General features: G+C 39.4%; 1 protein-coding gene across 1 annotated transcript in view; it reads right to left on the bottom strand.

Annotated features, from left to right (window-relative positions):
- Positions 1-25,144, bottom strand: part of PKP2 (plakophilin 2) — a 44,744-nt gene extending 19,600 nt beyond the window's left edge. The window contains exons 1-5 of the mRNA XM_035551033.2: positions 24,809-25,144; positions 17,071-17,183; positions 13,768-14,462; positions 8,910-9,048; positions 5,692-5,899 (exon numbers count right to left, since the gene is read on the bottom strand). Of these exons, the coding sequence (XP_035406926.1) occupies positions 5,692-5,899; positions 8,910-9,048; positions 13,768-14,462; positions 17,071-17,183; positions 24,809-25,022 (1,369 nt within the window). The 5' untranslated portion in view covers positions 25,023-25,144. The remainder of the gene's footprint in view (positions 1-5,691; positions 5,900-8,909; positions 9,049-13,767; positions 14,463-17,070; positions 17,184-24,808) is intronic.
- Positions 25,145-25,376: the final 232 nt, after the last annotated feature.

Here is a 25,376-nt window from a genome sequence, read left to right as displayed (position 1 = left end):
GTACAATTAGCCATACTATGTCAAACAATCACTAAAGTGACAAACAAAAGAATCTGAACTACACTGTGGAGTTTCTCTGTCCAAAAAAAAAAAAAGCTGAACTTTTTGGATTGAACATTGTTAAAGTCTGAAATTGGTGCCTATTGGTTCATGTCTTCTTTCTAGGATTATGGAAAAAGGAGGCAAAAAATAGTGAATGTACAACGAATTTGATTTTCTGTGTCCTCTCATTGAGCAGGTAAATGACAGAGCTTTTAGGCATATGTACATGACTGGAGAGCACAGCAAAAGTTGTACCTTAACACTGAAGAAAGAAATAAGTAGCTCTGAATGTTCACTATTGCATTATTTACTGTAATTTTGACCACCTCCTCCAGCTGTGTCAGTTTCACAAAGAAAACACTTCCTAACATAAAACTCTCCTTTCTGAGGACGCAGGTAGTTGTTTGACACAGGGAAAAGTGTTTATACCTTCATGGCAGTGTACTACAACTCTAAGAGTGAACCTGTGTGACAGGACTTTGATCTGAGGATGTGGAAATGGCACCAAAACAAAGGGTGCACTTATCTGTGTAATTAAAGTCAGTTATCTATATAGTCCTTCCAATGCCTGACCAAGAAGTGCAGTTTTCCATGGCTCTGCATGCCCATTGCCAATTCGCAGCTATCATCTTAGTCATTAAGCAACACAAGTAAAACAGAGCTAACACCCAACGCCTGTGATCATTTACACATCTCCAGGGAGGAAATCGTCCCATCTAGATGCCTGGCAGGACTAGTTGTGCTTCCAAGTACCAACAACACACTGGAGAATAAACTTGCAGAGGGGGGTAGACGGGAGGCACAGTAAGTGAGTTTACAGGTCTTTGGAAACCTGCTGGAAGATGGGAGATGCCCATTACCAAGTTTCTCTAACACTTGAAGGCAAAATTCCTCATAAGAGGGAAAAGTGTTAACCACTGGTTGGCTGTCACTGTCTAGACAATTGTCACTAAACAAATTGTTAAGTAACACTACATACCTTGTCTACTTACATGTACAAACACTGAAACAAATCTCAAATATGGTATTGTGAAATTGGTTAGCTCTGCTTCTGTTCTATACCAATAGACGAAAAATCTTTTTAAAGAAGTCTCCCCTAGACATGTATTTTCACTACAAAGGCATTCATTGTTTCCCCCACTTGCTGCTCTAAGTTTCATAGACCTCCTCCTCCAAACACTGGCAGGGTATTAGCGAATGTTCCTTTCATCAGTTCACAACAGAAAAAAATGTTTCTTTTGTATCTCCTTACACTTTGAATTTAATTACAGCTATTGTGAGCAATAATAAAATCAAAATAAAAGCCAGCCAGAAGCAGCCCATTCCTTCTTCTTGGATCAGCTCTTCAACCTCTGAATTAGGGGATAAAAGGAAGAATGTACTTTCCTGAGGGGTAAGTAAGGCTTACAGGAAATCAGACAAGCAGTCCAAAGGGCATTGGTAATGGAAGCATGTTAAGACAGAACTGCATAAATGCATGGGCACAAGGACAGAATACCATATTAAAAGGCACAAGTGCATTTTGAATTACAGACAGATACCTAGAATAGAGGTCAGAATTGTCAGAACAGGATTTGAATGCCGTTCATGTTGTAAATTTTTTGACATAAATCCTACCTATACCCACAGGCTCTATCTCATTGGGGTCAGAAGAATTCTCTCGGTGTCATTCTGTATTTGAATGGATTTGTTCAATTTAGAAAATGTCTTTAAGAGTGGGCCCTTTCCTTGCAGCTATATGCTATAATGTATTCATAGTGGCATATTTTCCCCTTAAATGGTTATTTGGGAAAATGGGTGGGGTCTCCTTAAAATTTATATTTCTTTCTATGACAGTTCTGTTTGTGCAGTAATCTTCCCTGCAGAAAGAATTTTCTTTTATTTCTTTGATTTACGCTGCATGATAACAAGATCAAGAGGTTAGATACTCTCTAGAAGCTCATCTGGCTTACCTTCAAAAGCTAATCTTTTTTTAATCTTTTTTTTTTCCTTTTTTTTTTTTTCATGCCACAACCATTTTCCTTTCTGTTCCTCAGTGTGCTCACTAAACACTACAAAACATCACTCCTGTCTTGGCTCCTGCACTGTCTCAAAGTGACATCCTCTCCCACTGTTCAGGAGTATCCACATTCCTTTCCTAAAACACATACAAGAAGTTTTTATGTCAAATAAAGGACAAAGCCTATGGCTCCTTCATTTTAGTCTCATTAACCCTATAAGCACGGACATTGCACAGAGAAACCTAGCAGCCATTTTCTGCATGTGGGCATTAGGTAAACAGGTCCATGGTAGTTTTCAGACCACTGTCATAAGCACACAGCCACTTTGGTGGGGACACTGGTTTCATGCTTTTTGTGCATTCTTCTGGAAGGCACAGACTGTGTGGCAGGACACAGCACTTGCTACAATCAGCATTTACCTCTGTACATTTCATTGCTTTCAGTCTTTTCACAGGACGATACAAGCCTCACTGCATGACTATGGTCAGTCTGTTCTCCTCGGCCTAAGTGCTGGCTTGCAATTGCATTTCTGGTGTTCAAACTGGAGCATACACAAAGGGAAGAGCAGCTGCAGGTTCTTATTTGTGGTGGAGTCAACACAAGGGAGTCACATTTTTGATATTGAGAGAGCTTTCCCCTACTTTCCTGTTATTCCTGTGGGCTTCTTAGCTCCTCTCTTCACCGTGGGAAAGAAAAGGGAGAGCCAGGCCGGAAGAAAACACAGACCTTCAAAATACTCTGTGAGATATACAACATATGATATGGCTTAATATTAGGCATGGTTCATCGGTACTAACTGTGCTGCTGCTAATTAGCCACTGACCTTAAAGATAAGCTTCTAAGGCTCAGATATACTTTTCTCACATGCACAAGTACTAGGATCGTGTTTCTGAGAGGTAATGAAGAACTGTTTAAGAACACAAACATCTTCTCTCCAAAAACGTCTTAATCATCACGTATTTTTGTCAGGTGGAATGCTTTGGTACAAGGCTTCCTGCACAGCAGCAGAAACAAAAAGCTTTCCTCTGTTGAGCTTAGACATCTTTATTGATGAGTGTCACATGCTTTCAGTTCTGGGACAGGAGTCTCTCACAGGAGTGCAGCGTGTTATTACCAGGTACCGATCTCTTATGGGGGAAGACATGCAGCTAGCTATCTTACCACACTTTTGGAAGTCTCTAATTTACAGGCAACTAACAAGTATGATGTGGAAAGACAGGCACCCTTCTCATGCTGAAGAGGTGGAATTCCTGATTCTGCATTAACCTTTTCCTGGAAGTATGTTGTTACAACACTCCATTGCGATTGCATGCATAGCTATGGTATTCCTCTAGGCCTCAAGGAAGCCAAAGGCAATGAAAAAGGAGGAACAAAATCCTAGGTGAGACACCAATCATTCAGGGAAACTTGCTCCGTGGGGTTTAACCATTTTGGTAGAAAGGCATTCAGAGGTTTGCACTGCACTTGGAAAAGCCTTATGACACAGCTCCTACAGGACAGTAATTCCACTGTTTCCTAGATATCATTGTACGTGCCAAGAGCATCTGGAAGTACCAACCTCAGTAAGCACACACTAACAGTGATTGCCTGCTTTCTGCCTGCAGCCTGCTCCTTGCCTGCCTTGTGTGGGCTGGGAAAGAAATGTGGCTGGAAGCACGGTTAATACTCTCAGAGAAAATCAATCAACAAAGCGGTCCTTTGCCCTGTGGGCTCCTCACAACTTGCTAGTGAGCAAGAAGAATTCCTCAAGTGATAGCAGAAAATCTGCTGTAGAGACATTTTCACCAAGGAACCCAGTGTTCTTCCTCCTGACTGCACATTTGGTCTTGAAATTATGCAATACTCCTTTTGTCCTTAATTTTTAAAGCCATCACCTGCAGCTGATAGACATGAAATAACATCAGAATATTTTGCCTTATGCTAACTACAACAACTTGCTCAATATTGCCTAGATATTTTCTCAGTGTCTTGTATACTTCATAAATAAATGTTCAGTGACAGCAGTAATTCCAGAAAAAAGGTGACCCTTCATCGGTTTTCGCACTACTGAAGGGGAAGACAATATTCACAGTACCCATATCTGTACATGTCCTCCTGCATAAACAGTCAAATCTCGTATCACAATTGCTAGCAAAAAAATGAACAAAATTTTCTGGCCACTGTGCCACCATTTCCACTGCTTGCCTCACTGGTGTGTAAATGCACCAAAAGACAACACACTATGCAATAATTTATTTAATGATTATTAAATTAATGCAGATCCAGTTCTGCATCTGATGAATGCGAAAAACTTCAAGACATTTTAATGTTGCAGAGTCGTAGAACTGAGCCAAAAGAGCCAACAATACAAAGCTTTGTTCTCCAGCTTAGGGAGCACAGTATTTTAAATACTTAAAAGAATGCAGAAGTACAGAAGGTCTCAACATGCCTTTGCTTCAAGGCAGGGCTGCTTGACACCTTCTGTATCTTTGTAAGCACTGCTATTTTAATAGCTTCTGTTGCTGATGTCTTTAAAGAACACTTGAAATAAATCTCCATTCATTTATTCATAATGTTTTCTTCCATTTGTAAAATATAAACCTGTTCTTCCTTTGCATGCTAACTAAAATGAATGTGGGTGACCAGCAACTGACTTCCTAGAGATACGCTATGATCAGACAGCATTGCAGGGACGCAGTGGTGGGCTTTTGTTAACTGGCTGCCTCAAAGCCAATGGAGCAGTAATCACAGGTTTCTTGTGAGAAATGGTGGCCTTTTACTCCCAGCATTCCTTCCATTACCCTGATATATGACAAAACATGTAATATGGAGGTTTTGATCCAAAGGGCTCTTCCTCCAAGATCACAATGGGCCACACTCATTTTTAGAAGTTCGTCAAGGAAGTGGAACAAAAAGGATGAGAACCTAATCCCCGCAAAAACTGAATCAAGAAAGCAGGTCACTCCACTGACTGTGTCATATCATCTTTACAAAAAAATGGATGTTCTCCATGAATTCTCTCCCTTGCACACAGAAAGGATGCACAGTGTTTCTGTGGCAGGGTTTTCTGCTTTTCACTCATCTGAGAAGATGGGCTCTGGGGTGTAAATTGCTAGCAGTGAGTGAGCTCAAAGTAGAAATGTGTGGCTGTAGGGTTTGTGGGAAGCAGGGCACCTGCATTCTATACCTGGCACCTGACAGTTCTGGGGGACAGACCCATCACAGTCTCCAACAAGGAGCTTGCAGCAGCACGGTGAGGGCTGAGCTGCAGTGGAAGTAGTGGGCAATAATTATGGTCCCTTGCACCTCTGGGACTGCTCAGAGCAGCGTTCATCAATATGGTTTGGAAGAATTTGCTATTTAGAGGTTTACTTTCTTTTCTGGAATATCAAGACCTTTAAGGTTCCCGTACACATACAGATCTATGTCATTTCTAAAGAAGCTTTAAGAGGGAAAGTTGCAGTTCCTACTCTCTTCCTGCTGTCTTACACACAGACTGGTATTGGGTCTGAGGACCTTGGAATTTCACTGTAAAAGAAGAGTTTAAAAAAGGTAACAATGCTCTTTTATTTAGTCACTAAACACTGGAGTAAGCAAACAATCAGGTACCTCACACGGAAAGCCTGTGCACTACTTAAAGCACTTCATGCTTGAAGGCACAGAAGGCTACCTGTTATTTGCTTTTTAGTTTCCACATCCTTGGTGTATTGAAGTAAACGGAGCAAGACTGGGACCCCTTTCTGCTCTGACACTTCCAGTTTGTTGTCGTTGTCCTCAAACACCAAGTTTCTCAAAGCACTGCATGCTGCCCGCTGAATGTCCTCGTTCTGAATGTCAAGAAGCTGTAAAAGTCTGGGGATACCACCAAGTGAGAAAACCTGTGAGGAAGAGAAAATGCAGCAGAGAAAGAATAGTTAGATACTGAAAATGACAAAATCCACTCCCTCTTCCCCTTGCCAAAACTTTATTGTTGTAGGGCCTTTTTCATTTGCTCGTTTGAAACACTTGAAGTACAGATCATTAATCATTTGGACATGACTGTTAACTTCTGGGCTTTCATATGAGTCATAGTTCAAATCCACACCTAAGGGAGGCATCATGTTGTAGTAATTAATGCAAGAGAATGAAACTAGCTGTCTTCCAGCTCTGCCACAGATTTGTACTCGCTGACGAGACATTTGATTGCTCTGTATTTTAGCTTCTACGTTGGTGAGATGTATATTTGAGATTTAACTCTGGAACATTCATTAACTGCTTTGAGATTTCTGGATGTAACATGTTCCTGATGTGCCAGATTGTATTTTTTTCTCGAGAGCCAGGCTGGTGGAAAAGATAATACTTTTCCCTGTTAACTTCTGTGCATGTGCTGACTATATGTTAAGTAAGAATGCAGTTTACTTGGTACTTATCTGTGGCATACTGAGAAAAAAATAGAGAACTTCAAAATATAAACCATTAAACATTGTAAACTAGTCAACTACTGAACCACCCACGTTTAACAAAGACTACTCTTCAGTGTCTATTTTTTAGAAAATGAAATTCTGGCCCCAAATGAATGAAGAATTAAGAAGATGTTATTTTACAACAGCTGTATGGAAACAAATAGTTTCCAAGTTTTACGTGTTGTGACAAATGATGAATGCAAGATGAGCTGCGACGTGGTATAATCAAGTCTTGGCTCATTTAGGAGTGAGATTACAATAGAAAATATCTTACATTCATGTACAATTGAGGATGGTTTCCTCCAGCATCTAAAAATGCCATATGGTTTTGAAGACAAACTCATCCTTGTGTAGAAGTGACAGCACATGAAAGACTTAGACATCTGATATAACTGTTTTGAGCACTCCAGAGCCCAATGATAAAAAGAATTTGATATGACCAACAGTTGTTGGGAACCAGAAGAAATGAGCTGCAACAAAGCCTTTTGCCCTTTGTACCCCAGCAAACTACACTGCATGTCTGCCTGTCCTCTGATTCCGCTGTACAAAAGGCAGCTTCTTGCTGCTGTTGCCCCGTTGACCTGATCTCCCCTGCATTCATTCAAAAACACCACCTAGATTCTCACAAAGGAAATACAGAAATCTATATCTGAAGGTAAGCAGAGATTAGAACCCTCTGAAGGCAAAGGCACATTTTATTACAGTAGATAAGCCTGTTTGACACCAATACCTTACGGTTCTTTTATTTGTTTCTTTGTTTTTAATTCAAACATTTATGCAGACTTACTGTCAGTAATTTTAAGTGACTTGTAGCTCTTGTAAAACGGGTGTTGTTAGTTGGACCCCACGTGCAGAGGAGCTTTACAAAAGCTATTGATTGGTCTGTCTAAATTTTCATTGGTAGACAAAATCCACCAAAATACTGAAAGACCACATGTTCAAAAGAAAAAAGAAAAGCCACTAGACTTACAAACTATCACGTAACAGGGAACAAAGCATTAGGAGACAGAGAAAAGGAATGCACACTGAATGGCTAAAAATGGCAAATAAGACAACGCAAACAAAGAAAGGTCTGATGGGCACCAAATAGAGAGGCTCAGCTAGGATACGTGGGATAGACAGGAAAACAGAAGAAGGCTTCAGGCTGACTGGTTCAGTTTGAACATCTTTACTCCTCTGCCTGTTTTTCAGGGAAGCTGCCTGAGACAGGTTTGAATAATAAACCACCTTCACACATTCAATTCTGAAGCTCTGTCCTCAAACTAAAGTTAAAGCTGCTAATTATGCAGGTGTTCTTTCCAAAACAGAGTTTGACCTACAGTGAAGTACGCTAAAACTACTAAAGGACTGAGTGATGTCTGGTTGTCACCGAACTGGACTGCATATACATGAATACAGAGTTCAGACTGAAATTACATATAAGTAATACTGAGCAAATCATGAAATAAAGCAAGTGTAAGATATTTTTTAAATGGTTAAAGTAAAATAAACAACTGCTGTACACATGAATATACAGAACTATCAGTCAAATGAACCATGATTCTGTTTAACAGTGAAATTTAAAGAAAAATGAAGAAGAGAATATTTTTAATATGCCCTTTCAAAAAACTTTTAAGAGTTTGACCTGTTTGATCAATCTATACAATATATAAATGTATTAGTACAGTCCTAGCAAGCCCCTATCAGTTTGCCTCATCCATATCCTGTTCTAACACATTTGTGTGGTCCTAGCAAACCCTGAAGCTTGGATAATTTTGTAGGGTACTCCCAGACTTCCCATTTCTGGGATATTTCTGCACCAATAGTGTAAGCATGCCAGTCAAAAATGAGAGATGAGAGCAATTATATTGATAAAAGTTCAGACTCTACAACTTATAAAGGCTGAAAGAATTATGTTCATTTAGCCTGCAAAAGAGCAGGCTTGAGCGGGTATACACTTAGCAGCCTCAACACACATGAAAAATCATTATAAAAGGGACTGAAAAATTGACATTTTTTTCCATATCCATCAAGACAAAATAGAAACTAATGAACTTAGTTTACAAAAGGAAGATTTAATTATACTTTAAGACTAACTGAGTAGTAAAGTTCCTTGATTGTCTGAGGAAGCTTGTGGGTTTTTTTTTTTTTTTTTTTTTTAAAAAAAGGTCAGAAACGTCTGCAATTACAAATAGTTTGGGTGAATTCTTGATGTCCTTTCTTACTCTACATTTCCATGTTTCCTATCACAAAATGCTAAAACCCAAACTTCGGCTAGCATAGACCAGTGCTACTCTACAGACCTAAATAATCTGCAGCAAAAGGCATCAGCATATTTTAGGGAAAATATTCAACATCAGTATCCTACACAGTTTCCTGGAATGCATTTTTTCATGTTGGTAAACAGTGCCATATAGTATAGTTATTTGCTCTACCTGATGGAAACTTGTATAAAAAAATCACCTACTTTTCTTCTGGCTTCTGCTTTCTGGAAACACTCATGCTGTATGAAAGTCACTGCAGCAAGAATCCTAGGTATTGACTGTGTATTTTCACTCTTCAATATGCTCACTGCATGCTCCAGAGTCATCTCCCCTTCTGGGCTCCTTAAAAGTATAATTGAAGAAAATATAGTGAAGAAAGACTGTAGAAAATCATCATTTATCCTGTGAATTTTCTTGTAATACCACACTGTTCATATTTTTCAGTTAGCTTTACTTAGAAAATTATTCTCTTACTAGTAGAAGAAAATATTATAAAACCTTTAAGAGAAGTTAATATTCTGGGGGAAGAGAAAATCATAAATTGAATTGTTGCAGCAATAAGAGGTTGTGGACAAAGCAAGACATTCTTGAAATTATAAAAACAACATGGAAACATTAGCAGCTGAAGGGCTGCAATCACCTTGAGTAAATTGAGTAAGTACATCGCCTGTGGTAGGATTAAAAATATGCATGGCCATTTTCTTTCTAACTCCCTGCATGTTTGCTTGAATAATGATTGTGCTAGACCATATCAAAAGCTGGAAAGAAAGATCACCACACCCATTTTTTTTTCCTAGTAGAGGGAATGAAACAATTCATGGCACAATCAGGTGCATTAACTCTGGGATAACCTGGGTGGTTATGTTCCCCAGCCTTTTTACTTACTGTTGGTTTCAAACACTCCCCACCCTGGGGAGGGAGGAAAAAGAAAAGGAAAGGAAAAAAAAAAAGTGTGTGTGGGGACACAAAACCACACCTATTCTATTTATTTTTTTAACTAAATAAATTTGTACAACCAGATCACAGTCTGGCCAGACAGGGAATAGAGGGCAGTTTGTGAACCACAGTGAGGGTAGTCATCTTCATATCCTGATTCACTTGAATCAGAATGGTTTTCATGAGAATCATTTCAGCAAGTACATCTAAAATTTGAAATTTTGATACAATTACTTTCTTTGGTAAACAGGTGGTTGGGAAACACATTTGCTTAAATTGAATTTTTTTTTCTTTTAATTAAGATGGAATGTTAAATAATACATGATGTTCAGATTAGTGAAGTTCAAATAAGAAATGTTTTAATATTGAGAAAAGAACCACATGTAAAGCATGTGTTTGTGCACTGTACCAGGAGCCACTAGGTTCTTCAGCTCTCAGGCCATCTCAGTAATGGACTGGCAAGAACAAAAGAGCCTGGAAGCACAGGCTTGCCCAGAACAGGCTGTGGAGAGGCAAGGTAGAGACAAGCTGGCAGAAATCAGGCAGATCTCTCACAGAGAATCCCGGTACAAATGCACTGAAATCAGACCAAAATATCTGTGATGAACTCATGACCTCTGAGACAAAAAAGGATGTTCTTAGTTTTGTTTTTTTTTTCTTCTAGCTATCCTGTAAATCACAAGGCAAAAGACAATTAGTATGGCTGTAAGGAGAGTAAAGAGATGAAGATGCACCTGCTCCAAATTAAGTTCTGCTCCAGTACCCTGAGGTTGCCACCTGACTTTACTTTTCCATTTGGTGTAAATCATTTTATTTCCTGTCTTCTCCCCTCCCCTGAATTGGCGTTTTGAGCAAATATGCTGCATATATGGATGCTGAAGCATACTTGTGCAAGACAAAGATGAAATGAAGTGGACAGTGCGCTGAGGATGTCAATGGAGAAGTTAAGTCAAAGTGCAATTAGACAGAACAACAGTTGGTATTTGTAGCGCCCTGGGCTCTGTTCTGGCAGTGCTTAGGGCTTTCAGATTTTGAGTTTACTTTAGCCCTGATTTAAAACAAAGTAGCTACTAAGTTACTTTCATTGCAAGTGGGATGTACTGATCAGAAACTTAAAGATCTTGAACAATGAGTATGGAAAAAAACAGATCATATTTCTTGTTCTTAGTCTCTCTTAAGGGGAACAGAAAAACAGGCTTTTCCAGCATGGGTTTTAGCCAGGTTTCTTAAATCAACAAGGTTTTTGTGAGCATGTTATGTATGTGTGCACGCCTTCTGCCTGCAAGTTAGTGTAGTAACTTTGGAGACCTTTTAGCAATTTTGGCCACCTTCTATGGAGTGGCAGACACCTCTTATGTGCTAAGTTGTGAGTCATTTCACCAGGCAAATAAAGACTCTATCCATGCACTTTCTACGGTCAAGAGAGCTGCATGAGCTGATCCCTGATGGGATATCAGAGAATACGTGGGAACTCAGCCTCATGCCAGGATGCCAGGGATGTACTAGAGTAGTAGAGGCCCATCAGCAGTCACCAGCCTGCCAGACTGAGAAAAATGCATCTATGGCTAGAGACCAAACTTCTAAGTGCTGGATGTGCAGAACTGCACAGAGACTGACAGCAGCCCAAAATCCACCAGTATCATCCCTTCAAGGCTGATACTCCTTCATGAGTAGTAACCAAAATCTTTCCCTCATGTTGTACACTGCTGTACTAGGGCTGCTCTTGTTGGATGAAAAACAACATCTGCTCTCACTGAAGTTTTATCAGACAGTAAATGAGGATGCAATATAATCTTTGACCCTCAATGGTATTCAACAAGTTACAGCACTCCAACTTCAGTCGAAATAGAATTTGATGTATTTACTCCATTCTATCCTCAAAATATTTACAGGCAAACCTAAAAGCCATATGGCTAATGAGCATGTGTATTGATGACAAAGGGATATTCAAGCAATGATTGTTAAAAATAATGATTTGACCAGTTGTAGCTTCATCTTAATTTCCAGAATATAACCTTTTCAAAATATACTGTGTTTTCTGATCATTTTGTGACAGTCCTCAGCCCATTTAGAGGTCTGGTGTTGTAAGCTGTTTCTCAGATAGCTTCAGGTGGTATCCCTCTCTTTCCTTTGATATATGGATGCTTTTAACTGTTTCACTCTACCAGAAGATGCAGAAATAGCATCTCTATATTGTTTTTTTTTTCTCTACTTTGATTTCATAGCATGAATTATTCTTCTACAGAAACTTTGCAAATACATTTATATAATTTTAAATTCTATACAGAACTAGTCCAATATTTCTCTTTAACCTTACTAAACTATTTAGCATGCTCTTAAATTATTAAAACTTAACCTTGAAAAGTCCTAAACTGTGACTTGTATTAAAAGTACAAATTTCTGGAAAAATCAAATTACTTTGAAAATGGGCTTATCTTTATTGTCCCTTCCATTATTGAGGGAGCAACAAATAAGGGAGCAATCTATCACATAGTACAATGCTGAAATCAAAGAGAATGGGAAATGATAAGAAATGCGAAAGTCTTTACTAACAGATGGAGAAGTCTTGCTGGAAGAAACTGTATGTCTGGTGATATGATGGACTTAAGTGAAATAGCTCTAATTTGACAGCTGTGTGTACGCCAAAGCAAAATTTGGTTTATTACATTTTAAACACTTAATTCAACATTAAATTGTGCAGTAGTGAGATGTGGATGAACTGGAATGTACTGTAACCAAAATAGGACTTCTACATCAAGCCCTTCCAGTGATGAGAATTACGAGGGGACTTACTAAATGTGTATTTTAGACATCAGAAAAGAGTAATAATCTATGTGGATATCATGAACAATTATATAAGCAAATGTAACAAATACTGATTTCAGTCAGCTAAAATAACTATAGTCTCTTCCTCATCATTTAAGAATCTAGTGGTCCAAATCACTTGGGGAATTATCTCACATGTCAATTTTCACCAGCCTCTCACTAAAATAAACTGGTATATTTTAAAGAAACTTTTTAAAACTTTGGGTAGACCAATGAGCTCCTTGCTCCCCCCTCAAAAAAATATAGCTATGAATCCAAAGTAGAACCTAGTTTATTTGAAAATCTAAAGATATCTACAAGTAAATTAAATGGTCAGAAGTACTGAGATAAATGAAATGTGTTAACATTTGCAAAAGGAACTTTAGAAGCTTTCATAGCACTTCCAATCATTTTCTTTTGTAACTTCAAGCAAAAGCTGAACTGAAAAACTGTCACTTAAGGAGTTACACTGCCAAAGAGATTTCCAATAGGTTACAAATCTTTCACCTGGAGTTCAGCACTTTCCCAAGCAAGCCACCTGCACAATGACTGAAGATAAGATGTTTACATCTGAAGGTGTGAAAAACACTTTGGTTGACATTTGTGCAGGCAGACAACTAGATGCCAATGACTGCACCTGCAGAAGAACCAAAATTGCTTCTACACGTGATCGAATATCAAAATAGCTGTCTGTGGCTCAGAAACACACTAAGGAATCCGCTGGAGCCTCTACCACTGGGGCTAACAAAACCTCAAAATATGGTTCCCTTGTTCGCAAGAGGCTTTGGGGTCCTGAAATTCAGAGCAATTTATATTTGTTCTAAGGACGAATGTTCTAAGGAAGAAATTTCTGCTTATGTTTTAATGAAGTTTGTCAAAACAAAAAAGTTTCCTTGGAACCATGAAAGTTTCAACTGAAGGTTGTCAATCTGCCAAAAGCCGAATTGCAAAATATGCATTGGCGTATTTTTGATGTACTCTAGTGAGAAGCAGTGATAAAATCATTTGGTTTCTTACAAGCAAAAAATTTGCCAATATATTACTGTGTAACATCATTTAAGTTGTAAATTGCTCAGCATTTACTTTGTGTCTCCTTAAACATACGATCAACTGTTGGAAAAAGGTGGTCCTGAACATGAGCAAGAGGTGTGGACCCTGCAGGATGTGCATACACGTGCATTTTTTCTCTCTCTCCTTTGCTGCACTGGAAGTGAATTTTCACACTATGTTGGCTGTATAGTTTACTTTCCATTCTTAAACAAATATGTTCCTTTCAGCTGTGATACCCCATAACCTAGACAGGTCCTACATTATGCTTACCCTAGCTGAGATCCATTGATGGTGACTTGTTCGTTCTGCAGGAAACCATTTCTCCCTGCTGCTGCCATAGCAGCTGTCAATGACATCCTCTTCCCATCTGTTTCTGCAGCAACACCGGTTACTGAAGCTGGCTGGGAAGCATCCCTCCTGGTCTGTGTGTTTCTGAACGTAGTTTGGTGCCAGCTGGACCTAAAAGATTGCCTGTTCTGAGACCCAAAATGGGAAGCAGTTGGTGATCTTACTTGTCCCATCGCACTGCCTGATGTGAGGTAGTTCTCCTTCTCTAAAAGGTTGGTCATACTGCGACTGTTGCCTGCTTGATGGTACAGAAGTGCAGAAGGGCTAGGGGGGACACCATCAGGGATGGTGTCATTAACAACCACCATCTGGGGGTGTCTTTTAAAAGAGCGTCCCCTGTTCACTGAATCACGAAGAGTGTAACCAACAATCTCAGACCGAGCATATCTTGGTGGGACAGTCCCGCTGGGTCTCCTATTATCTCCATGCCTTGGAGAGAATCCAGTTGAAAACCATCTGTCATAGTGAAAATCATTGGACACATATGACAATCTTTCAGGACCCCGCTGGGGTGAAACCTCTAATCTCTTCAGGGGTTGTCTTTGACCTCTCTCTTCCATTGTCTTGTAAGTAACTCTTGTCCCCCAGCCATTTGTGTAAGAGGATGGTGAGGCCACCTGTTAAGGGTGCATAAAAGAAAAGTCAGATCACGGCATTTAGGATTAATACCAAAGAAATCAAACCAGTAATGTAAAGATAAAAACTATAAGGTCTGCTATGAGAATAAGAAAATAAAATGTGAACATCACCAAAACTGGTTATTAAATGGGATTCTGCAATACTTCTTTGTATCTGCCTAACAAAGGTAAGAACAAGTACGATCTAAACTTCAGGAGACAAAGTCTAAGGAACTAGTCTTCTGTCACTACCTCAAAATAGGTGCGCAAGTCAATTATACCTGATAGTGAGCAGTATTTGTAAACAGAGATTTTAGTTTCAGCTTGAAAGTCCGTGAGGATTAACACTCACATCAATTATTGAAATTAAATTCAAGGCTGCCCAACAGAAGATAATTAGTCAGTCAGATATTAAAATATACTAAAACACTTGTATATTGTTATGATGTACATCTTGACAGGACATTGAGAGGTTATTTTGTTCTCCTGTTCACACTGTGGGAGGATCTAGTAAAGAGAGATATTCCCTTTCCTGTTTGCTTAACTTCCTACTGAAAATGAATGAGACATTGCAAGGAAATCAAAATAACCATTTCACCTTCTCAATGGTTTCCCTTAATCTACAACTACAATTTAAGATGATTTTTATTTTCCTGTCCCCAGTGGGCAAGGACAGTAATTGATCATATTCTTGTTTTCCAATTTTCTCTTTTCTAAACTCAATAAATCCACTTCCTTCAACCTTTCTTTGTAGGATGTGTCTTCCAAACTTTTTACTGTACGGGTATTGTTTGGGTTCTCTCCAATTTTTCTACCTTTTTGTTGAACTGTTATGTTCTAAATTGGATCATATTCAACACTTTCCAGAACTAAATCAACTTGGGAGACTATCTGCTTTACATAGAGGAGCAATGGCCAATTATTATTATTATTATTATTATTATTATTAGTAGTAGTAGTAGTAGTAGTGAGCACAGTAGCATCCAGCCATAAACCTAAGTCCCACATATTTTCATGTTGTATTAAAGTATTGTAATATTACAGACATTTTTAAAGGTAAACAGTGAAGTTACACTGATGTTATTCATTGAAGGGATAGGGCTTAGCAGATAGTGACTGAAATCCCTTTCTTTAACTGCTGAGGACTTATTGAGGGTGATAACTGACTCACAAAAGGAGCAAAGGTTGCTGAATCTATTAGGCTGAGGCTAGGATCATTGGTTCTATCTGTTTATTCTACAGGAGTTATGCAAGGATATCTTTTCTTTATCTTTTGTCTGGCGGTAAAGAAAAGAATGCTTTTGTGAAATACTAGACCTTGTGGCTTTTTCTGACTTTTATGGCAGCATGGGAGGACAGTATGTCCTATTTCCTTTTTTTTTTTTTTTTTTTCCTTCTCCTGTCAGGAAAGCTGTACTATTTTCTTGTTGTTCCTATGTCACATCTAGTTTTCCTCTTTTTGCTCTCTTCTAAAAAGAACAGATTCACATCAAATGCTAGGGACTGTGTGACAGGTGAGAACAAAGGATAGGAGGACAAATGTAGTCAAGTAAATGGTTCTAACTCTTGCCATAGAGTGCTAGAGCTGATTAATTAATTTGCCAGCTGCCAGGTTATTTCACTCCATGAAAATATGCCATTCTTGTGTCATCTGAAATTAAGAAAGAATTTGCCCCCTAAACTATTTATAAAACAAATATTCCTATTCCCAAGCTGAACTGATTTGTTTACTGATGTTGATCATGCAGCAGCACTGCTACTGAGTGATTTCCAAGCTATATGTTAATTGAGCTATGTGTTGACTACCAAATTATATGGTTGCTCCCTCAACCATATAATAACTGGTTCATAGTAGTTATGAGCTGAGTCATGAACCCTGAAGAAAATCAGCTATTTATCTTAGCATTTAGGCCATGAACCCAAGTGAAGTGGGTCAAAATAAAAAGTGAAGCTGTAATTAGCTTAGAAATACTATTGTATTACGAAGACTCACATTCTTGTAATGCTAAAACAGATTACAGCAGATTATTTAAAATGATAAGGAACACTCTACCTGTCATTGTGAAACTAGTGCAATCTGTTTTCCTGTGGTTTTGGGTGCTTAATTCCCTAACCTCTTTCACCATATTCCCAGGTCCAACCCCTGTCATTCTTTACCCTGCAGGACTGCTGAACTCCCTCCAGCAACCTCTAAATGTTTACCTGGGTACATGCCAGCATGGCCTCTGGCTACTTTGGGCTAAGTATGTGCTGACTGACCTGCTGGCTGCTGGGATGGATAAAGGTCTGACTTGCAACAGCCTCTGCCTAAATGGCATTTAATACGTTTTTTCATTTTCTACCCGCATGCCAATTCTCACAAAACCAATAGGACTGCAAAAAGCCCATCTGTCATACCATGTTGAGTTTAGCCACTGGGCTCAGAAGTCACCAGAAGGAGAGAAAAACATTAATGGATCTCAGTCATGAAAACCTCTTTTTCTAGAAATCAGGCGTCAAAAAGTGAACAAATAAACCTTGAAATATCATCTACATACTGTTATCTGTGGTTTCAAAATAAATAAACTATGCATTTGGTAACACACTTATTCCCATTCATTTTCCTCACCTGGTCTGACTGGTAGTAAGAGACACCATACTGAGATCTAGATGCAAAATCATTTTCAGTAATCCCCATGTTATAAACACGTTCTGGAACACTGGAAGCACGGTGTAAACTGCCTATAAATAAAAATAAGTAAGATTTTAACAAAACATAATATTACTACAAAGGATGGTTTTGGGCACTAGGGAAATGACTCATACACTGCTGAATACATATATATTAGCTGAAAATCAGAGAGGGGAAAGACAGAAAGATGTTTTCATTCAGTGCATAGCATTCAAAATATGGCTAAGAAAAGATTTCTGAAGGCACAGGCCTCAGATAATTCTCATTTATTTTACTTAAGACATATTTAACTTTTAGAAGTCTTATTGTTCAACACAGCTATTTCATGGAAGATATTTAAACACAGCAAGCTGATATTTTAAATATCCCAGATAATGACAGATAATTAAGTGCTACCAAGAACTTATTTTTCATTGTGACCGCTTTGAATGTGTACATATAGTTTACCTAAGAGTCTGACTCTAACACACCCAGTACACAAACTAGTTAAAATACTGCAACTGTAGATTGCAACTGAGCAAACTGGGCTTAAGTGTATGCCTCTGTTACTGCCTAGTTAAACCCTAGAGATGCAATTTTCACTGTCACTAAAGAAATACCACACACTCAACATAGACTATTTACTTCATAGCTGTCTACCTCAACTGCTGATGTTTCTTCTCCCTTACGCACTAGTTTAATGATAATATATTGGAACAAGTAATGCTTCACTAATCTTCTTAGTGCTTCATCCAAAGAACCTGAGTCCACAAACACAATCTTTGGCTTGTGGAGGCACGTGGTGTACAATGCTGAAAAAGTATTGGTGTTTAATTACATTTCAAATCTGTACCTATAAGGTTCACTAATCTGCCAAACAAGGTAGAAGATCCACAGCATATCTACTTTGATAGTTTCTTTCCACAACCTAGCTTTGAAAATGGAACAGTGCCTGGTGATTACTTCTTTTATTAGGACCTCACTATCCTTTAAATTAAAAATAAAGAAACAAACAAAAAAAAAGAAAACACAAGCACATAAAAAAAAAAAAAAACGAGAACCAAAAGAGCCTCAGGCTGTTTCTCTTCCACTGGTACAATGCATTTTGAAAGAAAAGTCCTTCTACTAACAAAAAATAAGTCAAGCTTTGTAACAGATACAGCTGAAATGACTGTTCATGAGATTCGCAAGTTACTATGAGAATCTGCATACAGGAATATAAAAAACACAGGTTTGAAGAGGTGACACAGAAATCAAAAGCAGAAGGCAAGATATTCCTCAAATCTGTCAAAAACGGGGCCACTGTTGGTTGCAGATGGTTAGGCTGAACACATAATACCAGTTAATAAAGAAGTTGGCCATGAATTTTCAAAATAGCTGATATTGTCTGAGAAAGAATACAGGAAATGGCAGAAGCAAAACATTAACTTGGTCAAACTGATGAAGTCTTCACTTCTAAAAATATTAGGAGTCATATGCAGAAGGGAATTCAGGTGCTAAAAACATGCAGGCTAAAGCCTGATGGGATTTTTGAAAGCACCTAGCATCTGTTCCAAAGAGCTGAGGTTTTCAGTTTGTGCAGTTCAACTCCTGGCGACATCAGGTGCATGTGGGTATGGAACTACCCTAGGACTTCAGTACTCTTGTGTCTTTAACACCTTAGTGCATGTAGTTCGTAAAGGCTCGACAAGGGTGAAAAGAAACAAGAGACTCATGTAACAGCAATAATTTGTGAATGATTCCCACTAGCACAGACCTACCTGGATAAGTCCAAATTTGTGTATAATACAGAAGTTGAGTGCAAGAATTTGAAGTCCAATTTATTCATACTTTTCAGTTACTTTTACTTATTTAATCATCCCAATTCTTGTACTTTGACTATGCAAGACAGATTTGAACACGCATTAGGTGATTTGTTAAGACACATTCATGCTAGCTTGGCATCAATGAGAGTAGAATGATCCAGCCTGGTCTAACTCATGATTTGGATTGTAGTAATTCCTTCAAGACACATTACAAGGTTGTCACAGCCCAAAGGTTACCCAAGTACATGACAAAGCAGTAACAGAAGACTGGTTTTTTTCATACTGCAAATATTTTCCTGCCAATACACACTGAAATCCAAAATCTGAAAATTCATCTAAGTCTCTCATTTCTGTGATATAATTCCAATGTACAACCTCAGGTGCCCAGTAAGACCACATCTTAGCCTATTGTCTATGCCTGCTTTTTAAAGATTAGCTTTATTCTTTGCTACCTATCAAAGTACTTTTATATAATTAATGTTTAAGTACATACTCACAGATGATTGTTTCTCTATACCTAGTATTTTTGTCTAGTCTACTTAGCGAGAAATTATCTCCTTAGAACATAAAGAACCCTTGAGTAAGTAATTTTGGCATGTTTTCGTTAACTCTGAACTCTGTGTCTTTACTAAACAAAATAATCAGAATAAAATAAAAATAATAAGGCCATGAAGCAGTCGAGTGTAAACTACATATCTAACAGTTGCCCTATTTGTAATAGCAAAACATACTCAGTCAGAAATTGCAACACTCATTTATCTCTGGTTGAACAGTGGCTTTAAGCAGTATTCTGTTTTTAACCTTCAGTCTCCCTGTGAAACTATCCATCAGTAAACAAAACATTTTTCTCTTTCAGAGATAAACTGTATATGTTAGCTTACGGAATTTCACTTTGCATCTTTGTATCTCGTGCTTTCTCTTACCGTACCAGTATTTTTTTTTTTGTCAGCATTTTACCTACGATTTATTAGGTAGGCATAAACTGTAGGTTGCAAGATGGGCCCTTTACTTGTGCCAAAAGCCAGTGTGATAAAAGTGGTAACTAAAATGCTGGTCCTTTCTGTTAAGTTATGAGAAGCAGAATGGGTGATCTGATCAAAACTTGCCTCTGTCAGTGAGGCTTCCTCCAGGTAGGTTTTCACCATGCTACAAAAACCTACACATTTTTCACCTCTCAGATTTGCTCAGTTTTACATGTATTCAAAAATCATTAGGTAGTTCTTATATATCAGTGCACTGGTTAGGAGAAGAGAAAATAATATATGTATAAATTTAAAGTATTATGTCTATAAATATATGTCTTTATATTTAAAGTATTATGTCTAACATTTGCTGTTAGAATTAATATTTTCTAACTGTGAGAATTAGTGTTTTAAATCTCACTGAAACTCTCTCTTCAGAAAATATGAATTCAGTTACTCATCCATAGGGGTCCATTGGATACCACACTTGGTTTCCAGCAGCCAGTCAAAGAAAGGATGGATTTCCTACAGGCCCTGTGTCACATCTGTCAACCAACATGAATATTTTGGAAAACTCAGGCTTCTCAAAGAGCAACAGCCACCCATGTGTGGACAATTGAACACAACCTGTTATCACAGTCTCCCCTTTCTCCTGTCAGTCTGAACTGAAGGAGTTCAGGAATGCTGGCTCTTTGGACATGGACAGTGGAGGAGGAACACTACACCTCTTTACTATTCCTCAAGCCTAAAATAAAAGCTGTACAAAAATCACCTAATATCTCAACAGCTATGTCAAAATTTTGAGACCTGACATAATAATTACACTATCAGGAAGGAAACTGAATAGATGACTGAGAAAAAAAAAAATCCAGCCAGCCTTGTGGTGGTTCTTCTCAAGACCTCTTAGGTGTGATAAACCCAATGTTTCTAAAGGCCTTGAAAGTTCCTCCCTAACAATTGCTGGCTATAGCTGCAGACAAATCAATCTCTTATGTGCTTGGCCTTTGAAAATAACAATGACAAGTGACATCTCCACGATATATGAGACATGAAAAAGACAATTATCCTCTATTAAGGAGGTAGGTCTACCAGATTCCTCTCAAATCATGTGCATTGTTACCTCTCAGATGTGTATCTTTTTCAGCATTTTTGTATCTGAATGGATACCGTGAAAGCCAAAATTTTGGCTTTAAACCTCCCACAGCAGGAATTAATGTTGCTGTACCCTGTACGCAGAAGTCTACTACAGACTATGATATTTTCATGCATGCTGAGTGCCTGCCTGCTGAGTATCTATTTTCCATTCCTGCTCAGGGTAAGTGGGTGGTTATATCCCCAACAGAAACTCATAAGTATTCCTGGTTTGTCATCTTTTAATCCCTCTGTATACCTCACCACTCACAATGGACTGGGCTGGTGCCATTTAGGAATGGCATATCAAAAACTTCACTGGATCACCTCATCTAGAGATGAAAGGGCCTTCTTTTTGATCATTCCCCTTCATCACACTACCAGAGCATGACTGGTCCCTAAGGACATTCCAGCATTTACTTTGCACTGGTCAGTATATTTACACAAATGCTCAAATTATTATTTTTTTCTTCTGGCTCAGAAACCAGAGGTGAGGTATTTAATGAAGCCAACAAAAAGCAGAAGTCACCACCCCATCTTTTTTGTATTTCTTTTTTCCATGAAGATATAAAATCACTATGAAACTTGATAAGATTTCTGCAAAATAGAAAGCTGAGGACAAAAAACTCCTACAAATTCCTAAAACCAAGTTTAAGAAAATTACTATTAAGAATTTTAGACGTTAAGAAATATAAAGAAAAAAGTAAGGCTCCAATTGTAATCATTTAATGGTACTGATCTGGAAAGCATGTAAGTTTTAATCTTAAAAAAATCTTTAATCTTTAAATTTGTTTTTTTGTAAATATTCTGTGATTATAACACCCTGTGTTTGAGAAAGCATCTCTACATAGACCATTGGTCCATTTGGTTTTGTGTGATATATTACTAAATTCTGCCCTCATCTTTTACAGCAGACCTGGTACAGGTCTGGATGTACAGGAAGGAAGACTTTGGTCCAGCGATTACACTAGAGAAACATGAATATCATAGATGAATTTAAAAGTCAATCAAAATCCAAGCCAAACAAGATCAGAGAGAAGTGGAATCATATACTGAAGTATACAAGGAAAAATCAATATTGTTGCATCATGTGAGACGAAGAACACTAGTCATTAATGTATATGGCCCTGAATGCCATTTTTCTTTGAAAAGGCTGAACTATCTATCATTCCATTTCCATCTTTAAATAGCATTCAGAAATTTTATGTGGCTGCTTTAGTTCAAAAATTTTCAGGGCAGGGCAACAATGTTTAATTTCCAAAGGTTCAGAAACTGATGAACTGAAAAAGTTATAGCTGTTGTCAAACTGATGCTTGAAAAACTATAAACAATGCTTTACAATGTCTTCAAAAAGAGTTGAGGCAGATTGTAATTTTAATCATTTAGCAGCTGAAAGAATCCTCAAATCTGATGATGACCTGAATATCTGTCATAAAAAAACAAAAAGGAAAGACACCCTAAAAAGGGGAAGGGCATAAACTGGGGAGCAATATGAAGATAGGAGGTAAAAAAAAACAACAAAAAAAAACTTTTTTCCGTTCATTTTTCTATTTAAAAGTAATGTTGAAGGCTAAGCAGGCACCTTTGGTCTAAAACTTTAAGGAGAAATGCTGCCCGGTGGGGTACTTCTTGCAGCTTAAAAGCCTCCACTACAGTTAGTGGAGAACGGGTGTGTGCAAACAATGCTGGGTAAGGCTTCTACTAACACTGATTTTCCATACCCAGTGGTTATGTGCCCAACTAATTTTAGACATGTATGTGAATGCGCTGGTTAGGTATGTGCTAAGCACCTTGCTGAACAGGGTCTGAAATACTCCTACAGATAGGACAGTTATAGCACAGGGACCTGCTTTTGCCCCTTTTAAATCTCTGTATTATCTTCCTTGCAACTTCAAACAACACAAAACCTTTGCTGAATTTATCTAGAAAACTGTTACAACTTAGTCAAGTGGGTATTTTTTTTTTGTATATAAAATAGTGTATAATTTTACGATGTAGCTTACATATAAAAATTAAAATGTTTTTTAAAGCCTAGTCAATCTTTGTGCAAGTCTTCTATGAAAAAAAAGCACAGTGGGACATAAACACACATATACATTTATTTTTTTCAGGAAAGTTAGCATGTTAAATATATTATAGACATTTGATATACAAATATTTCAGATATATATACATAGATGGACAGCCATATGCATATATTTTTAATATACATATATGCATGTATAAATGCATGGAATATATGGAATACATTTTAGTTCCATTTATTTTTTTTCTGAGCTTTGCAGTGGGACTAAAAAATGCATGGTAAGTTGGGCACCAGAATATGTCTTAAAGAAGAGAAGTTCATGTTACGCACGAACAATACATCTAACGGACATGACATTTGCCACTCCTCATCTAGAAGCCTGAGAGTTTTGCTCTCAGAAATGCAAAGTATTCAAATACTTGACCTTTAGAAAAAACAAGGCACACCATGACAACTATCCTTAAATCTGTCAGGTCTGTTAATGTACTGCAGAGAAGTTAAGATGAGCTAGAAAGATGGGAACTTTGTCTTCATATTTTTATTACAGTTTAGAGACATGATCTCAGGTTCATGACACCATTTCATTTGTTAACAATTGCTTTAGAAAGTCTTTTCCAGGCTGCTCTTCTCTACTGACAGAAAAAGAAATGGTTACTCCAAAAACTGTTTAGAAACCTTATTTAAATGAGAGCTGCCAAGTTAAGGACTTGCACACGTAGCTGCACACCACACAGCCATGTATGCCTGTTTATGTGATTTGTGTGCCTAATTTTTCAGAATATGTCTGCACCTGCATTGTACTCTTTTTCATAGAACGGCTTGGTTGGAAGGGACCTTAAAGATCACCTAGTTCCAACCCCCGACTTTTTCAGTTTTTCACGTTCTTCATCACTTTTTCAGCCATTAGGTGTATTTTAGATGGAAGCCAGAAGTACGAAGAAACATTCTTCTGCCTGACAAGATAGGTGAGTGAAATATAGTCATAAATTTGAAGCCCCTTTGCTCATAGCTTTTTGCAAATGAAAGGTGACGGCTTCTATAATGACACCGCTAGCAACAGGGCATATAACTTGTAAGTCTGCCATATCTTTGTATGTAAAAACAAGATTACATTTTTTTAAGTTTACTGTATAAACAATGATTTTCTTGCCTATTAGCAGTTAAGACTACACCCTCGGGCAGCTGGCCTGAAACCCTGAGCGCTGACGAAGTCACCCTGCTGGGGCCTGATGCTGCAGATCCTGGATGTGTCTGACCGTGTGGCGACTTCCATTTGCACTGTGCACGTCCAAGAGCAGCGTAAATACCCCTCTGGTAGCATTGCTGCCCAACGTTTCCCATCCACGCCTTTCCTAGAGTTATTTTGCCAAACCTCCCTTTAGTTCACTTCGAGGTGAAACAATTAAAACCATTTCCGACGTTTCTTCCCGTTTCATTTCGCAGACAGGGCCAGTGGGCAGAGACGGAGTTACTCAAGCAAGCGCAAGAGGCGGTTGTTGCGGTCGGAGGACCCAGTCTCCACTCATCCATCCATCCATCCATCCACCCACCCACCCATCCACCCATCCCCCGGGCAGCCGTGCAGGGCGAGCAGCTGCAGCGCTGGGGAGGCACAAACTCCTCACCCGGGCCAAAAGCACGAAGAGTCGCGACAGAGCCGCGCATCTCGCGAGTCGCGCAGCGGTACCGGCTGCTCGCAGCGACCCGACCCGAGCCGACCCGGCTCCCCAGTCCCCCGGGGGCCAGGCAGGGCGCGGGGCTCCGGCACTCACCGTTGTGCAGCGAGCCTCGGCTCCTCCTGGCCAGCGTCTGCTGGACCTGCCGCTGGATCCGCAGCGCCTTCTCCTCCCCGCCTCGGCCGCCCGAAAGCTTGAGCCCGGCCTCGGAGGGCAGCGCCAGGCTGGAGCTGTCCAGCTCCCCTAGGATCTGCTGGCCCAGCACGGTGCGGATGTAGCCCTGCTCGCCGCCGGCGCCGCGGCCGGCCATGAGCTCGGACGGGCGGGCGGGCTGGGCGCCGCTGGGCTCCGCTAGCCTGTTGCGCCGCCGCCGCTCGGCCGCCGACGGAGGGCAGGGGCCGGGCCGCGCCCCGCGCTCAGCACGGCCCCGGGGCCTGCCCCGCCCGCCGCGCAGGTGCCAGGCACGGCCCGCGCCCCCACCACCTCCCCGCCCGCCGCCGGGGCCGGGCCGCCTCCTCCCGTGCCTCCGCCACCGCCTCTCCCCTCCCGGCCCCGCTCGTCCCCTCCCCTCCTGCCTTCTTTCTTCCCTGACGGGGACAAAGACGCGGCGGCCCGGTCTGGCCCTAGGCGGCGGGGCGCGGTCACTGCCACGCCGCCCCAGGCA

This window comes from Cygnus atratus, chromosome 1 (genome assembly GCF_013377495.2).
Source record: "Cygnus atratus isolate AKBS03 ecotype Queensland, Australia chromosome 1, CAtr_DNAZoo_HiC_assembly, whole genome shotgun sequence".
In the NCBI taxonomy this organism is placed as follows: Eukaryota; Metazoa; Chordata; class Aves; order Anseriformes; family Anatidae; genus Cygnus; species Cygnus atratus.
Note: the sequence above shows the minus strand (reverse complement) of the source record. Positions and strands in the feature narration are given on the sequence as shown.